Source organism: Musca vetustissima, unplaced genomic scaffold (genome assembly GCF_032173495.1).
Source record: "Musca vetustissima isolate MV318-11 ecotype Yass unplaced genomic scaffold, APGP_CSIRO_Mvet_v1 utg56336, whole genome shotgun sequence".
Lineage (NCBI taxonomy): Eukaryota > Metazoa > Arthropoda > Insecta > Diptera > Muscidae > Musca > Musca vetustissima.
Window position 1 is genome coordinate 100,991 of NW_026873833.1, and position 27,328 is coordinate 128,318.

General features: G+C 34.7%; 1 protein-coding gene across 1 annotated transcript; it reads right to left on the minus strand.

Annotated features, from left to right (window-relative positions):
• Window positions 1-334: 334 nt before the first annotated feature.
• LOC133328463 (serine-rich adhesin for platelets) lies at window positions 335-26,947 on the minus strand. Its single transcript, XM_061537033.1, has 4 exons — window positions 26,915-26,947; window positions 18,454-18,732; window positions 1,365-1,753; window positions 335-1,291 (listed from the first exon to the last, which is right to left on the minus strand). Exons 1-4 carry the CDS (start codon window positions 26,945-26,947, stop codon window positions 337-339), a joined length of 1,656 nt encoding a protein of 551 aa, XP_061393017.1. The 3' UTR covers window positions 335-336.
• Between the last annotated feature and the right edge of the window lie 381 nt (window positions 26,948-27,328).

A 27,328-nucleotide genomic window follows, 5' to 3' on the forward strand; every position in this document is an offset into this window, starting at 1 on the left:
TCCAAAGCTTATATCTAAATAATATTCATAAAATAAAAATGATTAATGATTTTTCTTCAAAAAATCTACGAAAAAAATCATTTAAATGCTTCATTTCTCAATGTTAACAAACGAAACTTATAAATAATACATATACACACTCACAAAATATAGATTTTTTCATAAAACAATATTAATAATAATAAATAATAAATGAAAGAAGATAGAATATATTTATGAAAAGGCACAAATTATGCAACAGAATAGAATAGAATAGAGTACACAATTAAATCTAACAAATAGAATACGACGTCATCCACTCTGTGGAGAATTTCGAAATCTGTGCATATTTTGAAATTATACCCATAGAACAGTATTCGAATCTTCATTATTCGATAATGCTGAAAATCTTTGAAATTTCGTGCTGGCATTGTGATACGTTTTCGAGGGTGTTGTATCCCAACGATGTGACATATCCTGGGAGGAGTTTAATGGCAGCCCAACAACATTGGCTTTTAGAGTTGCATTCGCCGCATTATCGGCTGTTGACTGTTGTTGGGTTTGCTGCTTGCTGTCATTGTTGGCTTTGAAGGATTTCAATTCATTGCCTTTGGCATTTCGACATTTTTGTGGAGGCTTGCCGGCCAACATGGTGGAGTTGTGTGGCACTCCAATGTCCGGAAATGAGCTTATCGAACTGAAACCACTTTCATCTTCGGTGCTGGAACCCGCCATGATGTGGGGTTTATGTTGGGCCAGCATGTTTGGTGGTGAATGAAATGGCGTTGTTGGCTCTTCATCGGTTTCCACTTTCGAAGAAGCCGATGAAGCAACCGATGATGAGGTGGAATGTACCGAACTATCGGTGGAGCTGCGCAATGATAGGCGGGAATCACGCATATTGGCGGAACGTAAGAATAACATATCAGGGGCAAGAGTGTTGGATGTGGCGGCAATGGTGGGCGAAGTTGCCGATGAATCGGATGAAGTTGAGGCGGCACAATTCGTGGCCAGTGTTAGACTGGTGGAATTATGCATGGGTGCTCCAGGCAATGTGGCCACTGATGTGGTGGACATGGCTTTCGATATACGATTCACACCACCACAGGCAGCCAAAGACTGGCGTTGCATCTGATGGTGATGATGGTGCTGCTGCGGCGGCGGGTGCAATAGCTCAGTTTGATGCTGTGATGTATTCAATAGATTTTGAATTGTGCGATGGAGACGAAATGCTTCTTGACTTAGTTTTTCATCGGCATCATCACGGACACTGTGTGATTTCGAATCATTTGATTTCTTGGGTGAGCGTCTCCTGCAGATGAAAATACGAAAAAAAAAACACAAATTATTTGGATGTTAACAAACGGATCACTTTGTCAACTTACCAGGTGAAATCCTTAAATGCACTATACGATTGAGATGGTGCCAGACTTGTCTCAAAATTATGATCGTCTTTACTGTGGCATCCGCTTGTCTTCGCATTCGATGACTTGTTATTCTTTTTACATTCATTTTGTTTCAAATCAATTAGATTTGTACTGCTTCGTACTCGGAGGTACGAAGCGGATGAATCATTTTCGGGGCATAATTGCATTGATTTGTCATGAGCTTCGCTAGGGCTATTAACTTGATATAGACTTTTCGATCTGGACATTTTTTCCATGTTATCTTGCTGTTGCTTTTGTTGTTGGATTTGACGTTGTTTCTGATAACGTTCAAGAAACCTGGCAACTTCTTCCATAACGGCACGATACATATCGCAACTTGTTTCAACCTGTAAAGGGAAGAGAGGGTGACTATTATAATAAGGAATTTGTATTTGTAATTGTCATGTTGAAAAAACAGGATCTATATTATAAAGAGATGAGGCAATAATACTAAACAAATGCATAAATACGAAGTGTGCTCAAAAATTAACCGTTTATTTATTCATCAATGGAAAATAGACCACGGCAGCTAAAGTAAATACACAATTAAACTGACATTTAATATTCTTTGCCACAACAACATCATTATTATGAAATAATTAAGAAAGCTTATGTGGTTAATAAAATGAGTGTCTCGTCTAAGCTTTAAACGCAAATTACTACAGTATATCGCGAAGGAAACTATACACTGTATTATATGTATGCTTTCTCTTTTATTTCATTAAGGGGACCCCCCCCCCCATTCTCGGGGTCAAAATTGTTGTTGATATAATTCGAATCTACACTAATTAAACAATGTCCCTACAAAATTTCAAGTGAAAATCTCAAGAACTCTTGAAGATATATCCGATTTATTGTGTCAACATCAAGTGACGACTGAAGGGCTTCTTAAACTTTAAACGAGTTTTTCTCTAAACATTTTTTTGCGAATGGCGGGCACGGTAACTCAAAAACTAATAATCCAATCGGTTCCAAATTTTGCAAGGCTTCTCTGGGAGTGTATAGCTCTCGTATGAACTAGGATAAAGCCAATCGGTGAAGATCTTCCTTATTTTTTAACTTGGTTTTTGGTAAAAAAATCGGCGATTTTCCAAAAATATTTTTTCAAAGGTCCACCATTTTGTTAATTTTAGAGCGAAGTCTATAATCCTAGTTCATACGAGAGCCAGACATGTACTCTTTCTAACACCGTTGGAATTTTCGGATTCCGATGTTCCAGTGAGGAGTTATCATGCCCGCCATCAAAAATAAGGACTTTTCTTTAATTACAAAAAACAACAACAAAACAATAACAAATTTTTTTTGTAAATTATTTTTCTTCTCTTTTAAATCTTCAATTATATATGTGCAAAGTTACAAACCTCCACAAGCATTAGTATTGATTTACCAGCCCATTTAAAATCTTGAAAAATTACAATCGAGAATGGGGGGGTTCCCTTAAATGGGGACGAAGTTTTCAGTTGTTAGGTAGTCTGGTCTTGTGTAGTAGATGGTTGATAAATGAATGCACTTAGATTAGATAATTAGGCAATAGCTTCAGATGTGAAGATGTTAGTGGATCAAAATCAACTTTATATAATATTTCTTAGTAGGGATACATGTTATGTAGAGGTCATGAACAGTATGTAATATATAGAGTCAACCAAATTAAAATTTAGTATATAATAAAAAATAACAGTTCAACAAAAATATGGATCAGTGTCAGCAGTGTCAAATAACTCTTTACACATCTCTTGTTCTTTTATTGTGTAGAGTAGGTTTATCTTCATACAGTGTACGAAGATAAACCTACTCTACCGTTAGTTTTTTGTGTTCTACTTTTTTTGCTTTATATTCAGAATCATTTGATGACAAAATGCATTGAAATAAAGTATTTAAAAAAGCCAGGCAAAAGGTTATCCTATGATGCAACCGCCAGTTGGGGAAAAGTGAGACCAAATGTTTTCAGTTTTACGAAAGGCAATACATTAAATCGAGCGGAAACAAGGGGGGATTGGTGTTAAATCGAGGAGGTGGTCCAAAGCCCAAAATAAATAAGCGTACTGAGAACATAATTTTTAGAAAAAGCTCGAAGAAGAGAGTGATGTTAAAGTTTGTTAAAAAACAATTCGACAGACTATATTATATATAAAGGAAGCTCGAAGAAGAGAGTGATGTTAAGGTTTGTCAAAAAACAATTCGACAGACTATATTAAAAACAAATACTTATTGAGAGCAGCACGCAAAAATCCGTACTATCTGGAGCAAATATAGAGAAGAGGTTTTCATTCGCCAATCTGAACATTGCACACCCGACTGAATATTATGTTATATAGCAACGATAGAGCTACTAGTGTTTGGCCAAGCCTGATTTGGTGGTGCAGAAATAACGATGACTCACAACAATATTAAGAAATTAAAAAAAAAAAAAACAATTAGGAAAGTAGTAAAGTCGGACTGGGCCGACTATATGATACCCTTCACCACTTTGGGGATATTCTACATATGTATGTTTACAAATGTCGTCTTTTCGAAGGGACATTGACATGAAATTGAACGAATATAAAAATGCGATCTTTATCTATAAGTTCACTGTTTAAAATGTAATATCAATCAAGCACCCATTGATTATTTGGTTTACAACCAACATGAATAGGTCGAAATTATATATGGAAGCTATGCTACATCTAAATCTGAACCGATTTCAAGGAAACTTACCCGAGATTAATTTATATTAATTTCAGTACGTTTTGCCAATCGGCCTACCTATGGGTCTTTAGTACACCATTTACTTAAAATCGGGCGAAAGTACATATAGGAACTATATGTAAATCTGAACCAATTTCAAGAAAACTTTATCCAAAATTGTGTGCGGGTCGGCCAATCTTTGGTTCTTTAGTGCACATTAAATCGGACGAAAATATATATTGGAGCTATATCTGAATCTGAACCGATTTTCACGAAACTTAGCACACATCATTCTGGACCCAATTCAGTACCCTATGCCAAATTTCGCAAAAATCGAAAGATATATAGGGACTTTGGTGCCCCATTTACCTTAAATCGGACAAAAATATATATGGGAGCTATATCTAAATCTGAACCGATTTTCACGAAACTTAGCACACATAATGATGCCTATTTCAATACTCTATGCCAAATTTCGTGCAAATCGAATGATATATAGGGACTTTGGTGCACCATTTACCTTAAATCGGACGAAATTATATATGGGAGCTATATCTAAATCGAAACCGATTTTCTAGAAACTTGGCACACATCATTCTGCACCTAATTCAGTACTCTATGTCACATTTCATGCAAATCGAATGATATATGGGGACTTTGGTCCCCTTTACCTAAAATCGGACGAAGCTATATATGGGAGCTATATCTAAATTTGAACCGATTCTCGAAACTCGGCACACATAATTCTGGACTTAATTTAGTACTCTGTGCAAAATTTCGTGCAAATCGAATTATATAGAGGGACTTTGGTGCCCCATTTACCTTAAATCGGACGAAAATATATATGGGAGTTATATCTAAATCTGAACCGATTTTTCCCAATTTCAAAAGGGTTGGTTCTTGGACCAAATAAGTGACTTGTGCCAAATTTCATCCAAATCGGATCATAAATGCGACCTGTACTTTGTTTACAATTTAACATCTACAGACGGACGGACGGACATGCATAAATCGACTCAGAAAGTGATTCTATGCATATTCTCAAAAGGAACCATATGTCTATTTCGTTTCCTTTTGCCTGTTACAAACATATGCACAATGACATAATTCCCTGTACCACAGTGTGGTGAAAGGTATAAAAACATTCCTTAATGAGTGCTATGAACATTGGGTTCTTCAGGGACAACAAGCCACATTTTAAATTTTATCAGGATAAGATCCTAAACATAAGTCACATATAGTGCGGATATATGATACCTTATGATAACCTACACAACTGCCACGAAAATCTAACATTCTGCGGTTCTATATTTTGAACCTGGACTATATTTCGCCATATTTACACCATATTTGAAAAGGCACGGGGGCCGACCATATGATATTCTACACAACTGCCACGAAAATCAAACTTTCTATATTCTGAACCTGGACTATATTTCGCCATATTTACACCCTATTGACCAATTACCGGTCAACAGCGTCACTTCCTAACCCTGGCATATTTTCCAAATCTTGTTTTCCCTAGCTTTAGGTTTGGTTAATTTGGCTCCCGCAATAATGATCGATCATCATCTAAACAGCCGTTCGAAGTATTTTGTTATAATATAATGCATATAATTTTTCAAACAAAAGTCTTGGTCTGTTTGACCCGCTAAATATTGACCGATATTCATCAAAGCAGTTATGCTCATTCTATGGGCAGACCCTTCTCCCTGTGTAAAATTTCGTGGTGTTCGTGTCAAAATAGTGGCCCCTAAAGCGACCTATAGAGTTAGAAAAAAAACAAAAATAAAGTTTCTAGTCTATTTCATTTTCTAAATATTAACGAATCATAATCAAAAACAAAAGTGTCTAAATTTGCTAAAACCGGACCTACATGAAAATTTCGTCATGATTGGTATATAACTGCGGCCTGTATCGTGTTTACAAATTATAATGGACAGACGGACGCACACACATTTCTAGATCGACTCAGCTAGTCGAGATATGACGATCGGTATACTTAAAGGTGGGTCTAGGACCAATATTTCGCTGCGTTACAAACACATGGGACTGCACAGCATAGTTGTGTAGGGTATAAATAAAAAAGCAATAAAAATTGCAATGCACAACGTTTATAACTTGCAAAATTTGGTCCACTGGATGAAAAAACGTCTACAAAGTGTGGTAGATGTCAAGGACGACCATACAAATTATTAAAACTATGAAAATGTGTGTTCAATAACATTGTTATTATAATATAAATTGTACATTTAAATCATGTGGAAATAATAAATTGACAACGTTAAAATTGCATATTTTTGTTATATTGTTTTATGTTTTAAATTTGAAATTGCTTAACTTATAATTATTTAATTTATATATTATTTATGTACATATGTATACAATTATAAAAAAATAACGAAATTGAAAAAAGCTTTTATTTATGCAATGTGTAAACTCATTATTGATATACTGTAGAGAGTTAACCTTCTCTGGACAGGGACCATTACTAACAAAATGAAAAAATTATATATACGTTTTCGAAAAGAAAACGGCAGTATTCAGATAGAGGACCTCGTATATAGTTTCCCCCTTAACTAAGCCCCAATATTTGTCAAAACATATTACAAAGGTTCAAATAAATAATATTGAAATTGGAGAAAATCGGTTCAGATTTAGATATAGCTCTCATATATAGTTTCGTCCGATATAATGTAAATGGTGTAATGTAAAGTCCCTATATATCTTTCGATTTGCACGAAATTCGGTATGGCCTACTGAATTAGGTCTAGAATGATGTGTGCTACATTTCGTGAAAATCGGTTCAGATTTAGATATAGCTCCCGATTTTAGGTAAGTGGTGCACCAAAGTCCCTGAAAATCGTTTGATTTGCACGAATTGTGGTGTAACGTATTGAATTACGTCTAAAATGATAAGTGGTATGTTTTGTGAAAATCGGTTCAGATTTAGATAAAAGATTCTGAAAATCATTCGATTTACACTAATTTTGGCATAGCATATTGAATTAACTCTATATATATTTTCGTCCGATTTCAAGTAAATTGTACACTAAAGATCCACAGTTAGGCCGATTGACACAACGTACCGAAAAATAATATAAATTAATCTCAGGCAAGTTTGCTTCAAATCGGTTCAGATATAGACATATCGTAGCTTCCATATATAATTCCGACTTATTTATGTTAATTGTACACCATATAAACAACAGGTGTCTGATTGAGATTAAATTTTAAACAGTGCAGCATACCAAATATCGTGGTGAAGGGTATCATATAGTCGGCCCAGTCCGACAGTGCTTGTGTTTTTTATAAGTGAATAAAGTACCCGATCTATGTTTATTTTTTAAAATCGTATACAATATTTATTACCTTTGCAATTTTAATTTCTATAGTTTTGGCTCGCTTGTTCGATTCAGGAGAAAATTTGGACAGTGCGCTCTTTGCAGCAGCATACCGAGTGGAGTATGACAAGTTTTCTTCAAAACGGTCCAGGTTTACATATAGTTTTCATACATAATTTTGCTCGATTTCATACATATGGTGTACCAAATATTCCAAGTTTGTCCGATTGACATGGATTTCAATATTATTTTAAATTGGTTCATTTACCTATGCAGATCACATATTTTATTTCGACCGATTCCATGTCAATGGTCCTCCAAAGATGCTATATTTGTTCTATCTACAAGATATTGTACGTGGACCCAAAGTAGTAAAAGATTTCATAATGTCGGAACCGTACTGCTTTTGAAATTTCCTGACTGGTTTTAATTATGTCTCTGTGAATGTAATACGCAATGGAAACAAAATAGACTCATAGTTACAAAATAGACCCATAGTTTGATGTAATGCATCGTCCGACATTTGTTCTTTCTTTATGCATATTTTGAAATTTGTTTATGTTTCCAGTGCCTATTATTGCCTTTTCGAAGATAGGGTCGCGTTCTGCAATTATAGTTTTTTTAACATATCGCCATCTCTATTAGAAAGATTACCAAGTAGACTATTAATTTGTCTAAAAATTCCATAGACGCAAACAATTTTTAAAAATCCTGTTAAAATCAAATTTCCTCTCTTCCTATTAAAATACAATCACGCTATTTTTCCATTCCCGTGAATTAATCGAGGATTATTACAATTATTTATAATCACATTTTTGATATAGTTATTAAATGATCAGCTAACGAAAATTTTCTTGATGACAAATTGTCATCATCTTCTGCAACATACAATTGACTTGACTTCCTTATACACATACATCGACATACACATACATACATTCGGTGTATAGAAAACGATTAAAACGACTTTTATTACACGAAAGTGTTTTATGCTACTGGATATTTTCGACACTGAATCATAAATTAAACCAAACAAACAATTATGGTCAACATCAAATTACAACAACGACGGCGGTCGGTCGTTCAGTCGGTCGTTATTGTCGCTGTATTATGTAATCGCAAGACACATTTTCTTAAGTAACACACATTAGACATATTTTCTACCATTGGCGTTTGTGGTAATTTCTGGTTTTATTTGTTGATGCCCAAATTGGCCAAGAGTCAGTCAAAATGGTTTTTCTCGATTTCTTTTTTTCATTTCGTTTTCGTTTTACACCACCCAAAAAGTTTGGCATTTTCCAGCTAGACAGACGACCACTTCTTAGCCATTGTCGTTTTCGTCGTCGTAATCCAAACAATTGTGATTGTATGCCGCCGTGGATTATTTAACCAACATTTAAAGATGGGAAAATCATTGAGATTTAAAGTGGAAGTCTCCTAAAACATGGCCAGTATGGTAAGGTGGGTTATTTGGCCAATTGTTGGCGATAACCGCCGCCGCAGCCACCGCCACCAACATCCCACCACCAATTTAAGTGTTTTGGGTAATCGTTCGCCATACGAGCAGCATTCAAACATTTCTTAGATTAAAAATCATTTTGGCACGGCGGAATGGTGATAGTGGTGGCAAATGCCTGCAAATAAATGTAATGTTTAAATAATTGCCATTGCCACAGTAACAAACTCACAGCTAGTGGGTTACATAGACACAACCAGAGTTTGGTGGCGATATAAAATCTTAGTAAATTAGTTATAACATGGTTTTTTATCTAGCTGTTGTGTTAGTAGTTAAAGGCCCTGATATCTAGTTTTTGGCAATTCGTACTGTATTTTCGTGAAACTTAGCCAATTTTATATTCCTTTGGCTGCATTGTTGTATTTCAAAGAACCACATTTGTTTTGGGGCAAAATGGTAGTGAGGGAGTGTATTACGATTTTGAGCTATTGTTTATTTATTTTAAGAAAAAATTCAGTAAGGGTAACAGAACATTCGGAGTCTGCGGACTATATAATACCCTTCCCTACCCTACCCAAAAACGATTTCAAAAAAAAAAAAAAAAACTTAATTAATTAATTATATATAGGTGTAACGAAATCGGAGCCCATTTTCATTAATTTATCTAGGCTTTGTCCTGGGGTCGAATATGTGAATGGTGTCGAATGCCATCCCATTCGGATCATAATTATATGCATATTTTCAAAAGTAACCCTTCCCCACATTGGGTATATTCAACTGATGTGTCCCGACAGTCTTCGCCTTTTCGAAGGAACATTGATACGAAATAGGACGAACTTAACCCTTTCAGTGTTTTTGTCGAATATATTCGAAATTTAAAAGTACTCTCTTTCTTTGCGATTTTTCGATTATCCTACGTACCGTTACTATTGATGTTATTGTTTTTGGTGAAAGACAGACGAAGCCGGCCGAGGGTTAAAATGAAAATTGCTATTTTTCTAAACTCTGTCCCTTTATATGATCTTGAAAAAAAATTTTAGATTTTTATTCCGACAAAATTTGTTTTTGACACTGAAAGGGTTACATATGTGATCTTTATCTATATGTGAACCGACTAACATCAATCCACCACATGCCATTCTGGAACCTATTCAAAATTTCATTTCATTCAGGAAGAATTAGAACCGTTTGCGTTTGTACAATCGGATAAATGTATGTAAATCAACTTAAAGCAAAATTGATAAACGCTATTCGGTATGCCGCACTGTTCAAACTTTAATCTCAATCAGACACCCGTTCGAAATATATATGGAAGCTATGTCTGCATCCCCACCAATTTCAACGAAACGCAATAACGTCATTCTAGTCTCAATTTGATACGTGGTGCAAAATTTCGTGTTAATCGGACGAACATTAGGAGTTTGGTCCGCCACTTACCTAAAATCGGACGAAAATATATATGGGAGTTATAAATTTGAACCAATTTTCACGAATCTCAGCACACATCATTCTTGACTCAATTCAGTACGCTTTGCCAGATTTCGTGCAAATCGAATAAATATAGTGGCGTTGGTACACAATTTGCATAAAATCGAACGAAAATATATATAGGAGCTATATCTGAATCTGAACCGATTTTAACGAATCTCAGCTCACATCATTCCAGACTTATTTCATTACGCTATGCCAAATTTCGTACAAATCCAAAGATATATAGGGGCTTTGGTGCTCCATTAATATAAAATATAAATGGGAGCTATATGTAAATCTGAACCAATTTTCACGAAACATCACACATCATTCTAGACTAACTCAGTACGCTATGCCAGATTTCGTGCAAATGGAATAAATATAGTGGCCTTGGTACAAAAATTACAAATCCAAGGAAAATATATATGGGAGTCATATCTAAACCTTAACCGATTTTTCCCAATTTCAATGGGGCCAAACAAATGAGCTGTGCAAAATGTCATCCAATTCTTTACTTTGTTCACAATTTAACATGGGCAGACAGAAAGACTACTCAGAAAGTAATTCTATGCATATTATCAAAAGGAACCATGTGTCTATCTTGTTTCCTTTTGCATGTTATAAACATGTGCACAAAGACATAAAACCCTATACCACAGTGTGATGAAGGGTATAACTATGGGTAAATCTCGTAACAAAGTACATTGAAGGAAAAAAATGAGCTTAGAAACTCATGTTGTACCGAACATAATAATTAAATAGTAATGTTTTTGCAAAATAGACAGGCTTAATCCCAGTTTGTTGTTTTTATAAAAACAACTATTTATTAGTGGGGAATGTATGGATTCGAAGTTCTTACGTTACCAGCGATACAACCTAATGAGAAGTTCAGGTGCCAACGAAACGAACTTCTCATTAGGTTGTATCTCTGGTAACGTAAGAACTTCGAATTGCCACAAGAGACATTTGGGTTTGAAAGGTTTTTTGTAAAGAAGCTATTAATAGCTTCTGGGGAGAATATCCCAACAAAAAACTAAGGGAACTGATGAGGATCAGTGGCGAGATCCGAAACTATAGTCTTCCCTGCCTTACCCCTCGGCGGACAATGTCATACATTCCCCACTAATAAATAGTTGTTTTTTATAAAAACAACAAACTGGGATTAAGCCTGACTATTTTGCAAGAACAAAATACAAATGGTATCCCAAATAACCCGCCAACACTATTAAATAATAATAAGTAAACATGTCCTTAGCATCGGTCTGATCGAACTTTTTAAGGGGTCCAACATGAGAATCGCGTAGTAGGTTCTTTATCCTTTGAGAAAACAAAACACCAAACTCTAAATATTTAGTTTATCTTTTGAAACTCCGAAATGACTATTTATAACCACATCGTTTCAAAAATGACGATTGAACATTCAAAGGGGCGGGACATTAATATTTGTACCAAACAGGAACCCAAATTGTGGTCACTTCGGTTGAATAATTCGCCTAGGACCGTCAGAATATCTACAGTTGAACCAGACCACTTCAGTTGCAAAATTGCTTAAAGGTTGCAGAGTACCGTTAATTTGGGACAATATCAAAAGTATATGTAGTGTATGTGTTCATGTTTTGGTACAGTTGATACTGTTATCCTCGTCTACAAGTGGAAATTGTCGGGCCTTCTGTAGATGAGTGAGGTTGCAAACGAAAGGAAGAAAATTCATTTACAAAAAATTTGTGTTTTTTTGTGATCAAAGAAAATTCCTTAGTTTTGATGGTGGGCATGATAACTCCTCACTGGAAAATTCCAACGGTGTTAGAAAGTGTACATGTCTGGCTCTCGTATGAACTAGGATTATTGACTTCGCACAATAATTAAAAAAATGGCGGAACTTTGAAATAAATGTTTTGGAAATCGCCTATTCTTCATCGATTGGCTTTATCCTAGTTCATACAATAGCTATACACTCACAGAGAAACGTCCCAAAATTTATTAGGTTATTAGTTTTTGAGTTATCGGCGGACACGATTCGCAAAAACGCTGTTTGAGTTTGAGAAGCCCTCTTGTTGTCACTTAATGCTAACACAATAAATCGGCTATATGTTCAAAATTTGTTGAGATTTTCACTTGAAAATTTATAGGGACATTCTTGAATTAGTGTAGGTTCGAATCAAATCAAAATACAAAATTAAATTGTTTTAAACCGAGAATTGGGGGAGCGGGGTCCCCTTAATAATAATAAATTATTATTAGAAAAAAAACTTAAAAACCCCACAACGAAAAGAAATTCTTTTCGTTATCAATACTTATTGATATTTCTATCAAATTTAGATTTGGTTCAACAAATATTGCACACATCCAAACTATAAAATAAAATATATATTCATTTTACAATATATCAATTTAAGGTATGTCATACCAAAATTAGTTTCCCCATTAGGATTCTACAAAATGTAATCAGTTTACAAGTGATTGAAATAACATTTGTCCTACTTTCCATTTCTGAAACTTGTCGTAGTAAACGAGTTATTAAATTATAGCCCATTGGCTAGCCGTAGAATACATTTGACACGTGCAAGAACTATTCTGGACAAGCTGTTGAAAACCCAAACTAATCGGTGTAAAAAAGAAATATTTGCTTACGCGTCACTCACTTCATAGTGGAATGGCATTTTACAACAAACGACATAATTTATTACAATTACCACAAAACATTTAATTATATATGGGTTATGAGCTATTATAAATTACAATAACAATGATGACGACGATGATGACAGTGAGTCGTTGTCAAAGCCAAATGGATTAAATCATGCTCCAACAATATTTAAATATACATATCGTTAGCTAAAATGCAATAGGCGTAACTAACAAAAAATTGAAAATTGACTTTTTGAATGTCAACACATGTAGTTTATTGACATTCACAATATTCATTCAAAAAGTAAATTTTAAATTTTTTGTTAGTTACGCCTTTTTGCTTTTTAGCTAACGATATATATATATATTAGAAAGGTTTTGGTCGAAAAGTCGGTGATGATTATGTCGGTGTTTGGGGTTAAATGGGCTGGAAGTACTACGAGCAATTTCTGCAACATTTTAAAATAAAATGTCAGGTCCAATGGTGAACGATTAGGAATAGAAGACGACGGGCATTTATCCTGACATGTTATGCTACTTTGTACAGTTTTTAACAGTTGTGGGTCTAGCTTTGGTAAAAATATTTTCAAGTCCAACGATTGGACCAAATTGGATACATATTAGCGTATTACGGGTGTATATATGAGTCGTTTATTTTGAAAGTGGTTTAAGTCCATTTTTCTTATATTGATATATTTAAAGGTTTCAAAAATGTTGTTATGTGGTATTAATTTTGTTTAAGGCTTTGTATCCTTAAACATTATAGAATATATAACGAAATAATTTTTGTAAACTTTTCTAGAAAACCGAGATTTGTATCAGAACCTAAAATGTACTTAAACCACTTTCAGTAGAGCAACCAACAAAACTGCTTTACACGCAGTCATTTTCCTTACCATAATTTAATAATTATGGATTTATGTCATATTGTTTTGTGTCGACTCATGCAGAATATATATATATATATATATTAATGTGATTTTAATTACCATTTTCAGCCGTGAATAATTAATGAGACTTATATTGATTTTTATTTTGGGTGGGCTGTAAATGTCGCTAACAAATTAAAAAAAAATATTTATAACATAAATTATAATAATATCATAAACTATAGCATGACAATCTCTAATTAACAATGGATAGCAGGCCTCTGATTTATTATTCCATTGATGCCCACACAGTGATTTCTTTTTTAGAATATTCAATTAATTTGTTCAAATTTAAATCTTAAAAATTGTTAGCTTTCGGAAATTTGTAACAACTTCACAGAAATTATATTTTTCCACTTAATCTATTTTCATAATTATAATTATTATTAATTGACCCACAAATTGAAAATAAACGCTAAAAAAACAATCATTACATTTTTGCCGACATAAACAAATTAATTCGACACCAAGCAATTGCCAGCCAATATTGATTAATTTGCTTTAATTATAATTGTGGTCATGGATATTGACCAGCATTTTTTACTGACGCATTATTGCGTGGCTTAACATAATTAAATTGCTGGTTAACAAAAATTGTATTGAACAATTTTTGTGCACAGAAAACTCAAGGAAAGGAAGAAAATAAAATCAATATTAAGGGGAGACTATCTCATTCACTATCTTTTTCAGACCATGACTCTTTATGATGATGGGAAATGTACAATCAGCTAATACATTTTTCATCATCATAAAGAGTCATGGTCTGAAAAGGATAGTGGATGAGATAGTCTCCCCTTGGGAGAGACCTAATTTGATGCTGATTAAAGCTAGGATATTATTGAACTTAAAAGAGTCGTGGTCTTCGTAAGCAGATGGATCAGCTTTCAACACTGGGAAAAGACTTTTATGGTAAATCTGGTAAAGAGCTATGTAGAACAAGTAGTCGAAAATAATAATTAGAGATATCTTACTGTCTACTTACTCGATATTTTCCAAAATGATTCTTGGGTAGAAAATCTTCCACCCATAAATATGTTGAAAATATCATAAGTATATACCCAAATAATTTTGGTATGTTTTTTCGACGGAATTTTCTCTAATTTGATATTTTGGGTTCTTACTTCGGTGTCAAATACGATCAATATTTGTCCTGGTTTTGGTATAGCCCCATAAAACAATAGCCCCAATTTTTAACATTTTGAGGTCTTAGTACAATTTTTCAAAAAAAGGCTTCGATTTTTAATATAATATTTTTTTTTGAAAAACAAGGCGTCGATTTTATGTATATTTTTGGAAAAGATAATGCGTTGATATTTTAAAGAATATTAAAAAAAATAATGTGTGGATTTTTAAAGAGTTTTCTGTAAATAATAAAAAATAATACATTGGTAATAGATCTAAATTGCCAATTCCATTGCATATATGACAAACACAGGCAAAAGGAAACGAGATAGATACATGGTTCCTTTTGATCAATTTCTGAAACGACTTATGCATGTCCGTCCGTCAGTTTATCTGACCATGTTAAATATTAAACAAAGTACAGTTCGCATTTATGATCCGAATTGGATGAAATTTGGCGAATGTGAACCAAAGTCCCTATATATCTTCCGATTTCCACGAAATTTGGCATGGCGAATTGTGCACCAAAGCCCCAATATATCTTTCGAATTGTGTGTGTTAAGCATCATGGCATGGTGCTTTGAATTAACTATAGAATTATGTGTGTTATGTTTCGAGAAAATCGGTTCAGATTTAGATAAAGCTCCCATATATAATATATTTATATAGATATAGTTCCGAAATATATATATTTTCGTCCGATTTTAGGTAAATAATGTTTGTCCGATAGACACAAAATTTTGAAATGATGAGACTTGAAAGACGTTTTGTGTTTTGTTGAAATTGGTGCAGATGTAGACATAGCTTCCATAATATTTCAAACGGGTGTCTGATTGAGATTAAATGTTTTACAGCGCGGCATACCGGATAGCGTGCATCAAGTTTGCTATAAATCGATTACTTTAAGTTTGTCCCATTGAAACATGAAATTGTTAGGATACATATGTACAACATACCCAAAGTGGCGAAAGGAATTATAAGGTCGGCCTAGTCCGATTTTACTACTTTCCTTACTTATTTTTTATTAAAATATTGTGCTGAGTTTTTAAAAAATATATATGTTTTTTAAAAAGAAGAATGTTTTTTAAGGAATATTTGTTGGAAAATAATGCAAAAAATAGTGGTTCACAATACAATGAAAATATTTGGCATTTCGGTAAAGGTTCATATTTTGATTAAACCTCCTCAATGTACTTAGCCATACCCTGTTCTTGGTGTGTAAAAATCTTTTTCACAGGAAACTTTAAGTTTGGGCTCGATGTTTAATGTATCCACAATATAGCGGATCCGCCCCATTCTAGGTATGTTCATGGTTCCTAAAAACACCTTGGCAACAAATTTTAAATTTTGGAAATTTGAATATGAAATTTCGTACTCTCAGAGGATAAAAATCGTTCTGCCATGAACTTATGAAATTTTTAATCGAGAAGTACTTAAGGGAACCCCCCCCCATTCTCGATTTTAATTTTTCAATATTTTCAATGGGCTGGTAAATCAATACCAATGCTTGTTAAGGTTTGTAACTTTACACATATATAATTGAAGATTTAAAAGAGAAGAAAAATAATTTACAAAAAAATTTTGTTATTGTTTTGTTGTTGTTTTTTGTAATTAAAGAAAAGTCCTTATTTTCGATGGCGGAACATCGGAATCCGAAAATTCCAACGGTGTTAGAAAGAGTACATGTCTGGCTCTCGTATGAACTAGGATTATTGACTTCGCTCTAAAATTAACAAAATGGTGGACCTTTAAAAAAATATTTTTGGAAAATCGCCGATTTTTTACCAAAACCCAAGTCAAAAATTAAGGAAGATCTTCACCGATTGGCTTTTTCCTAGTTCATACGATAGCTACACACTCACAGAGAAACGTGTAAAAATTTGAAGTCGATTGGGTTATTAGTTTTTGAGTTATCGTGCCCGCCATTCGCAAAAAAATGTTTAGAGAAAAACGCGTTTAAAGTTTGAGAAGCCCTTCAGCCGTCACTTGATGCTGACACAATAAATCGGCTATATCTTCAAACTTCTTGAGATGTTCATTTGAAATTTTGTAGGGACATTCTTTAATTAGTGTACATTCGAATTATATCAACAAAATTTTTGACCCCGAGAATGGGGGGGGGTCCCCTTAATAGAACAGGATCAAAACTCTAAATATCGTAGTTATATGTTACAAACGATTTCTTCTTTAGAACAAAAATATTTTTACTTATTTATTCTAAACAATACATTTTGTCAGACAATGAAGACTTATTGGTAACCTTATAAATAAACCTTGTTGTTGGCCAAAAATTTTTGCTATTTTTAAGACGTCTTTTATTATGGTATTTATACATATTTCAGTCCGGTTGAACCTTTTGTTTTTTCAATAAGCGAAATAATTTGTAATTATTTTTTTATGTTATTTTAGGCCATAGTAATACCTAATAATGTGTGAAACTGTAATAACTTCCTTGTGATAAGAATTGCCAATTATTTTCATATTACCGGTTAAGGTCAAAGTTTAGTGGTCTACTGTTATTAACGTAACCTAGAATACACAAACATAATAAAGGTAGTTTTTGGCCTACAAAAAATTAATTAGAAATAAACACGAAATTGCACTGGAAACTAAACAAAAAAACTAACACATTCTGCGTAACAAAGTATTAAGTAAAGCTGGTCTAAATTAGACCCAGAAAAACAAGAGGTAATTACTTTGCCAAAGTTGAATGTTTAAAGCCGACGAAAGAAACCTATATTTCTTGTAATAATACCGATGAAATGTAAAACGCCACAAAGAAGAGGAAAAATAAGAAGCAGGGTAAAAAAGATCTACGACAAACCAGAACCCATAATTAATGACAGATTAGTCGTGAGAAAAATATGCAGAACATGATATGAGAACACATAACTTGGCTTTCTTATAAAAAAAAGCAGAACGAAGAAACCAAAAAACACTTCACACATATGTAAGTATGTATGCGACATACAGCGCGTTGTGTTGATATAGTGTGGCTGGTGTACTAATTATATCCGTGTTTGAGAAATAAAAATAACAACAACCACAACGCGAGATACTATAAATATTAAAACAATGCAACAAACATGGATGTATGGCACCAAAAGAACAGCAGAGAGAAAAAAAAAATCCATGGAAACTGGTATCATTCTAACATAAATAAAATTCTAAAGCTGGCTAAAGCATGTCAACCTCGCTGGCGAACACACAATAAAACCCAACAATCAACCACCAAGCGCCAATCCAGTTGTAATCTTAGTCAGGTTTGTGTCTTAAGTCTTTTGTTTTTTGATTTCTTTTCAGTAGTAACTTGGTAACACTCAATTGAGATCACCACACACACACAAACAGTAGCCAACAACATGGATGTTGTTGTTGTTCTTCTTGTTTATTATTTTACTTCGATCATAATTTTTCAATCTTGTACATACCTGTTTTAATTGCCAATGCAAGGTATCCACTTGATTCTGCAGAATAACAGCTTCCACATTTGTGGCATTGTCATGAACAACATCATAGGGAAGTTGTTGTTGATGTGGATGTTGCTGCTGCGTGTGTTGCTGCTGTTGATGATTGTTTGCATTTGTTGTCATTATTGTTGGTATCAACATCAGTTGTGATGATGTTTGTTGTTGTTGCCGATTTATTTTCATGTCGTGATATTCAAATTGTATATCGTCGTCATTATAGACATCATAGAAATTGCAATGCTGCAAATAGAGGGGGAAATAGGAAATAGGTTAAATAATAGTCATTGGAAAGGCAAAGAATTTATATAAAACTAGCGGGCCCGGCAAACTTTGTCTTGCCTAGCAATATTATTGGTGTATAATTTTCGGCATTTTAGGATTGTTTTTATACCTTCCACCATAAGACGGAGTGTATAGATTTTTGTTATACCTTGGTATTTGTCAAAGCACACATAAAGTAACAATATGATAGAGGTTTGGTGCTCCATCCACGGTTTTAGATAGAACTTTGCTCATACATTTCTAATACTCATGAGATGTTTGGTATTGAAAATGTTAAAATTTTGGTTCAATTTTAGGGTAGCCCCCATATAACGATACCCCCAATATTCAACGGAATTGCTTCTAATTTAATATTAGGGATACTTATTGAGCAGAAAATGTCCCTAATTAAAATTTTCAATGTTGATTTAAGTATACATATAGGTCCCATATAACGGTATACCTTAATATTCGGTATTTGGTGTAGTTTCATATTCGCCCACGCTTCCAAATATCCCCTTTTTGGATGATGTGGGGGATTGGAGCACGTTTTTTAATATAAACGTCTCTAATTTGGTATTTGGTTGTTTTATTTGGTAAAATGAATCCTTCTGAAATTGTCAATATTGGTTGACTCTTTGCGGTAGCTCCCATATAACGGTACCCACAATATTTGTATTTTGGGCAGTTTGGTCCAGTGTTACAACCAAAGTGGCTGTAATGTTTCATTTTAGATTATCAAAACACATTTTTGAGGAAACATTTCTATTTAGGACCTTTTGATAAAGCTCCTACATACAGGTCCCGCCCCATTTTCGGTATTGTAAAGACTTTGACCGAATATTCTCATGGAATTGACATAATATATAAAAAGGCGCCATACATATTTTCCGTTTCCTTTTCGGTATGTTAAAGTTGTTACGCCGGTTTTCTAATGTTCCTATGGAACTATTATTATTATTTTTAAGACAAATAACCTAGGGCATGTATCTTAGAATCAGAGTTCTATTCCAAATGTTTTCTCATTTCAATTCTTGCATTTGTCCCAAAATGTACGTGCACTTTAGGGAAAATGTGTACACATAATGATCGCGTGTACATTCAATGATATACTTCTCAATTACTTTTTTGCATTCGCACAAAAAAGTTTCAATACAATTTTCAATAATTGACAAATGATGATTTAAAGTAATAATACGCTACCAATTCTGGCCCAAATTATCTCAAAATAACAACTACGACGTGGTGCAATCAAAATAGCTCGATACTAAATTCGTGGAAATTCAAATATGCTTCATAATATTTTGTGAAAATATGCTTCATACTATTTTCATTTGTTTTCTATTTGTTTCACATTTTAAACCTTTCCTAGACCTCCACGGACATTTCAAGACTAAGATAAGATAAATTTACTTCCGATGTTTATTTTAGTAGAAACTGGAATATTAAAAAAAATATTTTTTTTAGGTTTTATACCTTGAGCGTGGACATGAAATTTTCCTGTATAATATGTGTAGCGCCAAATGACGTCATCTGGAAACAGTTGTTATATTACTGAATATTGACTAAGACGTGCATAAAATCAATTTCAATCCCATAAACTAATGAGCGTAATGGATCTGGAGGTAGGACTAATTGTGGCAATCTCACTTTTCCTCCAGGACAACATAATCCAATTTTTATTGAGTTTGATATGCATGAACTCGTTGCATTCTTAGCCTATTTACTTCATTGTGACTCACTAAAAAACCCATTTTTGCCATAGCAATACGAACATTTTCTTGATCTGTCTCTCTCTGATCATCAGTGCAGTTGGCACGTGAGGTTTCTCTTCGCATATATGAATGAGTCAGGTCGTCCTCACCTCGGCATCTTAAATTAATTAATAGAGTGAGGTAATTTCGCACTTACTGAAAAATAGAGGGTAACTCTCACAAAGTTGGAAGTATGCACTCATAGATTATCATAACTAAAACCTTTAAGCCATAAATATCCGTGTTCTGAAGTACTTACAAAATGATTGAAATATTAGTTGGTTATCGAATATTATGTTTGCTTTTAGAAACTTAAAATTTATTAAACCTAAAAAAATAATTTGACACAAAATGCAAATTGTCTTTATGACTCAACATTTTATTTAGAAAACATTTGTATGGAAAATATAAAAGCCTGTTTTTAGAGGTTTCGCGGTATTTATTCGCTATTTTCTCACCTTTTAAACCTTCCCTGGACCTCCACGAACATTTCATGACTAAGATCAGATAATTCCGTTCAGCCGTTCTCAAGTTTTAGCGAGACTAACGAACAGCAATTCATTTTTATATACATATATAGATAGATTAAAAATATTATGCAAAGGCTATATATGGACTGTCGTCGAATATATGGTTTTTACAAGACGACCACAATATTTTGTTATCTAAAATTCTATTATGAGGAGAAATGGGTTTTAGGGCTACTATATATAAATTGTATATAAAATACTTTTAAAAATAACAGCAAATAAAAGGCATATACATACATATATGAAATATATATCTTTTTATACCCTAAACAACATTGAAAAACGCAGCGTATAGGGAAACTCTGCAGACAGCAGAAATGCGACGGAGAATTATCGGGAGAACAGGAGAGAGGAGAAACGTATTTTCAGAAAGAACAAGAAAACGTGAGCGGATGCAAATCGAAATGTACAGGAGTCAGAACGAAGTCCGGAAGTTCTACCAACGAGTAAAACACCAAACCGAAGGCTTTAGTGCAGGAACATCCTCCTGTAGAGATGAAGAAAGAAACCTGGTAACAGACAGCGTGTTAAGGATCTGGAAGGAACATTTTGAAAAGCTTCTGGTATCAAATAGTCATTAAGAGATGACGATATAGAGTGTATACCACCTAGCCAAGATGAGGCCAGAATAGCAATCAATCGGCTGAAGAATAATAAAGCAAACTGGGGGTCCGATGCTGGTCAGGAGCATGCACCAGCTGATTAGCACAATTTGGCTAGAGGAATGCATGCCCAATGATTGGAACTTCAGCATCCTGGGTCCCGTGCTCAAAAAACGATACAAGACGATATGTGCCAACTATAGAGGAATCAGTCTCGTTCCCATCGCATATAAAGTGCTATCAAGCGTACTGTGTGAGCGACTGAAGTCAATGGTCAATTACATTATTGGACCATACCAATGTGGCTTCAGAAATGGCAAATCCACCATTGACCAGATTTTAACTCCTGAAAAAAAAACACGAAAAACACATCGACACATATTCGTACCGTTCAGAGGTGTTTAAAACCATGTCTGGGTTCAGCATTCCCGCAAAATGAATACGGCAATGCAGGATAACTTTAACTGGCACAAGGTCAGTAGTTAAAGTCGAAAAGGACCTATCGGAGCCCTATTAATACCGAACGAGGTTTCAGACAAGGTGACAGTTTGTCATGTGACCTCTTTAATATCCTGCTCGAAAAGGTGAACAGAAATGACCATTAGAAATGACAATTAGCAGGTCATGTTAGAGACGAAATGATTTCACCCGAACTGTCAACATTTGACTTAAGGGGACCCCCCCCATTCTCGGTGTCAAAAAATTTTTGGATTTAATTCGAATCTACTCTAATTCTAGAATGTTCCTACAAAATTTCAAGTGAAAATCTCAAGAACTCTTGAAGATATAGCCGTTTCATTATGTCAGCATCAAGTGACGGCTAAAGAGCTTTTCAAACTGTAAACGCGTTTTTCTCAAAACGAATGGCGGGCACGATAACTCAAAAACTAGTAATCCAATCGGTTTCAAATTTTGACACGTTTCTCTGGGAGTGTGTAGCTCTCGTATGAACTAGGATAAAGCCAATCGGTGAAGACCTTCCTTATTTTTTAACTTAGTTTGTTGTAAAAAATAGGCGATTTTCTATAAAAAAGTTCCGCCAATTTTTTAATTGTTGTGCGAAGTCAATAATCCTAGTTCATACGAGAGCCAGACATGTCCTCTTTCTAACACAGTTGGAATTTTCGGATTTCGATGTTCCAGTGAGGAGTTATCATGCCCGCCATCGAAAATATGGACTTTTCTTTGAACACAAAGAACAACAACAAAACAACAACAACAACAACAAATTTTGGTAAATTATTTTTCTTCCTTTTTAAATCTTCAAATATATATGTGCCAAGTTTAAAACCTTAACAAGCATTGGTATTCATTTACCAGCCCATTTAAAATCTTAAAAATAAAAAATCGAGAATGGGGGGGGGGGGGGGTGGGGTTCCCTTAATAGTGTGAAAACGTAAACAGATTTTCTACCAAAATGACCGATAATATTCGTTTCTTATACGACCTATTGCACCAAACAACACATGTTACTCGCCTATGCCGATGACATCGATATAGTGGGTCGAACATTGCGAGCGGTAACATCCACCTTTGAACTAATTGAGAAGGAGTCTGGCAGTAAATTGTGAGAAGACTAAGCTGATAGTATCAACGCGCAAGACGTCCAGTAGACTCAGACCAACTGTGGAACTTGAGAACTACAGCTTCGAGGTAGTCAAAGATTTTATATATCTTGGTACCGCCATAAATAAAACTAATAACATCAGTTTTGAAATTCGAAGGAGAATAGTGTTGGCATCAGTCTAAGTAAGCAATTCAGAAAAAGGCCACCACTCGCCAGACCATACTCACACTCTACAAGACGCTGATACTACCTGTGCTGTAGTATGGATCTGAAGCAGGGACGTACGCAGGGTGGCGGCCCGGGGGCCCGGTCCCCCCCGGCATGAATTTTTTTCACAGTAAATTTATGTTTGCAACAGCGAAATTTTTCATTTGTACTACGTATTTTGATATTTTTTGGTATTACCATTACCACACTAGAGGGCGGAAATGTAGCGTTGATGGATGGGAATTTTTGCGTGAGGTTTCGGTTATGGCCAAGAACGACGCCTATAATTTTCGATGCTATTTCGGGGATGAAATGGAAGAAAAACTTTATTTTTGTCATGTTTTCTAGTCGCTCTAGGCGCCACAATTTTAAACCGATCATTAAAAAAATTCCGGGAAAACATGATTCTGAAAGGATGTCGCAGAGGAGCTGTTGACCTCTAATCGGTGAAGAGAGTGAAAATATCGCGAAATATTATCCAATCTCGGAATATAGATCATCAGAAACTTGCATAGGGTCGGCATCGTCCGACTATACTTCGCCGATCACTGGATTTATTATAAAGTTTGAACGTTGTCATTATGTGTGAAAAACTACGCCATTTATAAACTCCACGCGAAATGTTGCAAGCATTGATTTTTTGTGGTAACTTTCGATCCACTTTTGACACATATTACAATTTTATTTATTAGTAAGAAAAGTGATTCATCGCTTAAGAAAAATTTATTCGATAAATCGTTGTTTTTTGTACACACATTCCAGGTATCGACGACGAAATGAATAACCTTTATTTCTGACTTTATAGCCAAATGCGAATATTTAAACACAACAATGAACACAATTACCATTGGCTTCTATTGCCGCGGCAATCTTTATTTCAATCCGGAAGAATAAAAATGTTCTTCTGAGGGTGACAATTGATCTCAAAGACTATTTACAAAGTGAAATATGTTTACTCGATTTCTAAACGTACTATGAATGTCTGAGTAATGGAAACTATATGCTCCTCTGAAATGGTTCAACCAAGTGGTTCCTTGGTTATTATTGTAAAGGAAATTTCGTTACCATCGCCAACAACACTACACCAAAATCTGTAATTCCAACTCCTAAAACCCCACAATAAATCTCTTCACAAAAATTCAATGTCCAATTGCCGCAGCAATTTTTCCACTCCGATTGACACACCTTCAAAGCATGTTTTTCTATTTTTTTGAACGCTTTGAACGCCCAATGGCGTCCATTTATTACCGCACATCAAATATTTTCGTCGCCCTCAGGCCTGTGCAGCGCAAGACCCATCAATTCCACGTTTTATCCGGTAAAAAAGACTCAGGTTGTAACCAATGTGTGATTGTTCGCATTGTCGTGGTGCACAATGATTCACCTTCTCTTTTTCGTTTTTTTTTTTAATTTCACAATTTCGGCCAAAGAAATTGACGTCTTCCACTCAGAATTGACCTCATCCGTAGCTCAGTCGCTAAATGATCTGCTTTGCTGAAAAAAACAGGCGACCGTTTGCTTCCAAGTGGTTCTTCCATGAGCAACATTCACGGAAGTTGACTCGCCTTCGAAAAACCACACGGTACATTCATGATCATATAGATCGATCCACGATACGTCTACTTTTACAATCCCATAAATATTTTTTGCAAAATTTCCAATAAACCCAAGCTCTTTGAAGTGGTTGTCAAATTGTGCCGGACCCAACAAGAACAAACCTTTTTAATATTTACAATCTTAGGGTATGACACATTACGATCATGAGAAGTCAATTCAGCACTTAATATTTCTGTCGAATGTAGGCGTAAATCCGCCGCACATAATCAAAAAAAAAAAAAAAAAAAACAAACAAAAAAACTAATTGGAGTCATTTTCAATAAACTCCTTCGTTTCTCTTTGCACGTCAATCAGATGGTAAACGCTGGGTTTTAAAGGGTTTAGTCGCATTTTCCAACAGGAAAGGCTCTAACTATGCATATCGGGAGTTTCGAAGCTGAATAATGTGAATTTTCCATCCGAAAGATAAATAATATAACGTACTGTGTTTTTGGATGTCAGAAAATTATCATTGTAGTTTAAGGTTTTGGCATAGCACCCATGAAAAAGTTCAGGCCTTGATATAGCCCCCATAAAAAGGACCTGCCCAATTTTCGATATTTTTAGGGTTTTGTTCGCATATCCTACCGGAAAGGCTCTAATTTGGTATTTCGGGGATTTAGAGGCTATCATACCTCTACCCTGAAATCATCATTATTGGTCATAGCATATTTGACATAGCCCCGTTCAATGTTCGGCATTTTAAGGGCTTTAGACGCATTTTCCAACCGAAAGGGATATGCTTTTGGCATAATGTTTTTTGGATGTTGATATGCTGAAATTATAATTTCAGGACCATGCTTGACATAGCCCCCATAAAATGGTTCTGACCAATTTTCGATATTTTCAAGGTTTTACCCATATTTTTCAACCATTGCAATGCATTGGAAGCTGTCCATGTTTTGATACAGCACCCTGCGAAATTTTCAATATTTTGAGGATTTTAGCCGAAAACGCTGTTATTTGAAAGCAGAGATACATTTTCGCGAAAATTATCATAATATGTCCATATATTGACACACCTCTCATATAAAATAAAATTAAATTGGAGAAATTTCTACACCTGCACAAGTGCAATTAATAGGCTCAGAAAATAAAATAAGTAGTTTATAAAAAGTAACTATGGACCCAAAGTACAAATGCCATTGTACTGTAGGGTACAAAAATGAAATTTTGTAGCATTTCAATTTACTAAAAGCAAAAAATCATTTACATCTTAATTTACTGATCACTTCCTGAAAATTGTGCTGTAGAATATAGCATCGCATATTTTTGTCGTAGTCAACATTATCGGCATCATTAACATCACAGCTTTTGGGTTGGTGGGGAGTTGGTGTTGCGGTAGATGTGGTTGAGGCATCGTATTGGCATACATTTGGTGTCTTCCTACTGTTGTTGTCGTTGATAATCAACCAACCATCCATCGAAGGTAGCAGTCAGCGCCGCAAAATTGCTACATAGTACTCGCAGTTGCAACCGCCAACCAAACAACCCGAGCCAGCAACCTGTATCATCTCTATCAACTCACATCATGAAATTATGTGGTAATTTCTCTACCATAAGTTCATTTCCATTGTACAATGGGTCGCGGTGTGGAAACCTTTTTCCCCCAACCAAACAACCGACCGATCGACGAATGGACGTAGAGAAAACGACAGAAATAAATTTTCTTTTCGTAAAAGACACGATAACTGACTCGATGCTATTTTGCTATACCTTGAAGATGTTCGAATTCACATTTCCAGGTAGTATGTGAGGAGGAAAACGGTTTTTGGTAGATTTCTTGATTTTCATCGGTGGGGTTTTTCTTTTGTTGAATTACAAAATGACTTTTCCGCTGAATGGAGTTTAGACCGAGAACATCGTTCAATGTACGTTTTGTGATTGAAAAAAAAAAACACTCACGTTCGCCCCAGAGCCTTGGGAACTGTAACACATGTTGATAAATTAGTCTTTTGATAAAACATGCACACATACACTGTTGAGTATATAGAAATGTTTATGTACTATTTGTTAGTTCCTTTATTCAGTAACAAATTTTCTCTTCATAGTTCACCGATGCCCTACAATCTAAAATAAAATGTAGATATTTTAAATTCAAATCCTGGAAAATATAATAATTGTGAGGCTGTGTCTCATCGTTTCGCTCGTTCGGTTGAAAATATCGATGCTGTAAGTGAAAGACCCGAATGTATCGATTTCTCGCCGTTGTCAGGAATTATGCCAGTCTAACGGCATATTATAGCGTATTTTGCATTTAGATCTACACATATGTCCATATAAAGTCCCGCTCAAGCAAAAACTGAAACCCGCTGACCA

Excerpts from the sequence above, each read along its gene's own strand:
- LOC133328463 (XM_061537033.1), bottom strand. The coding sequence starts at position 26,947 with ATGTGTTACAGTTCCCAAGGCTCTGGGGCGAAC. Across the intron at positions 1,754-18,453 it reads TGCATTGGCAATTAAAACAG|GTTGAAACAAGTTGCGATAT; the intron begins GTATGTACAAGA and ends TTCCCTTTACAG. Across the intron at positions 1,292-1,364 it reads GCATTTAAGGATTTCACCTG|GAGACGCTCACCCAAGAAAT; the intron begins GTAAGTTGACAA and ends TTTCATCTGCAG.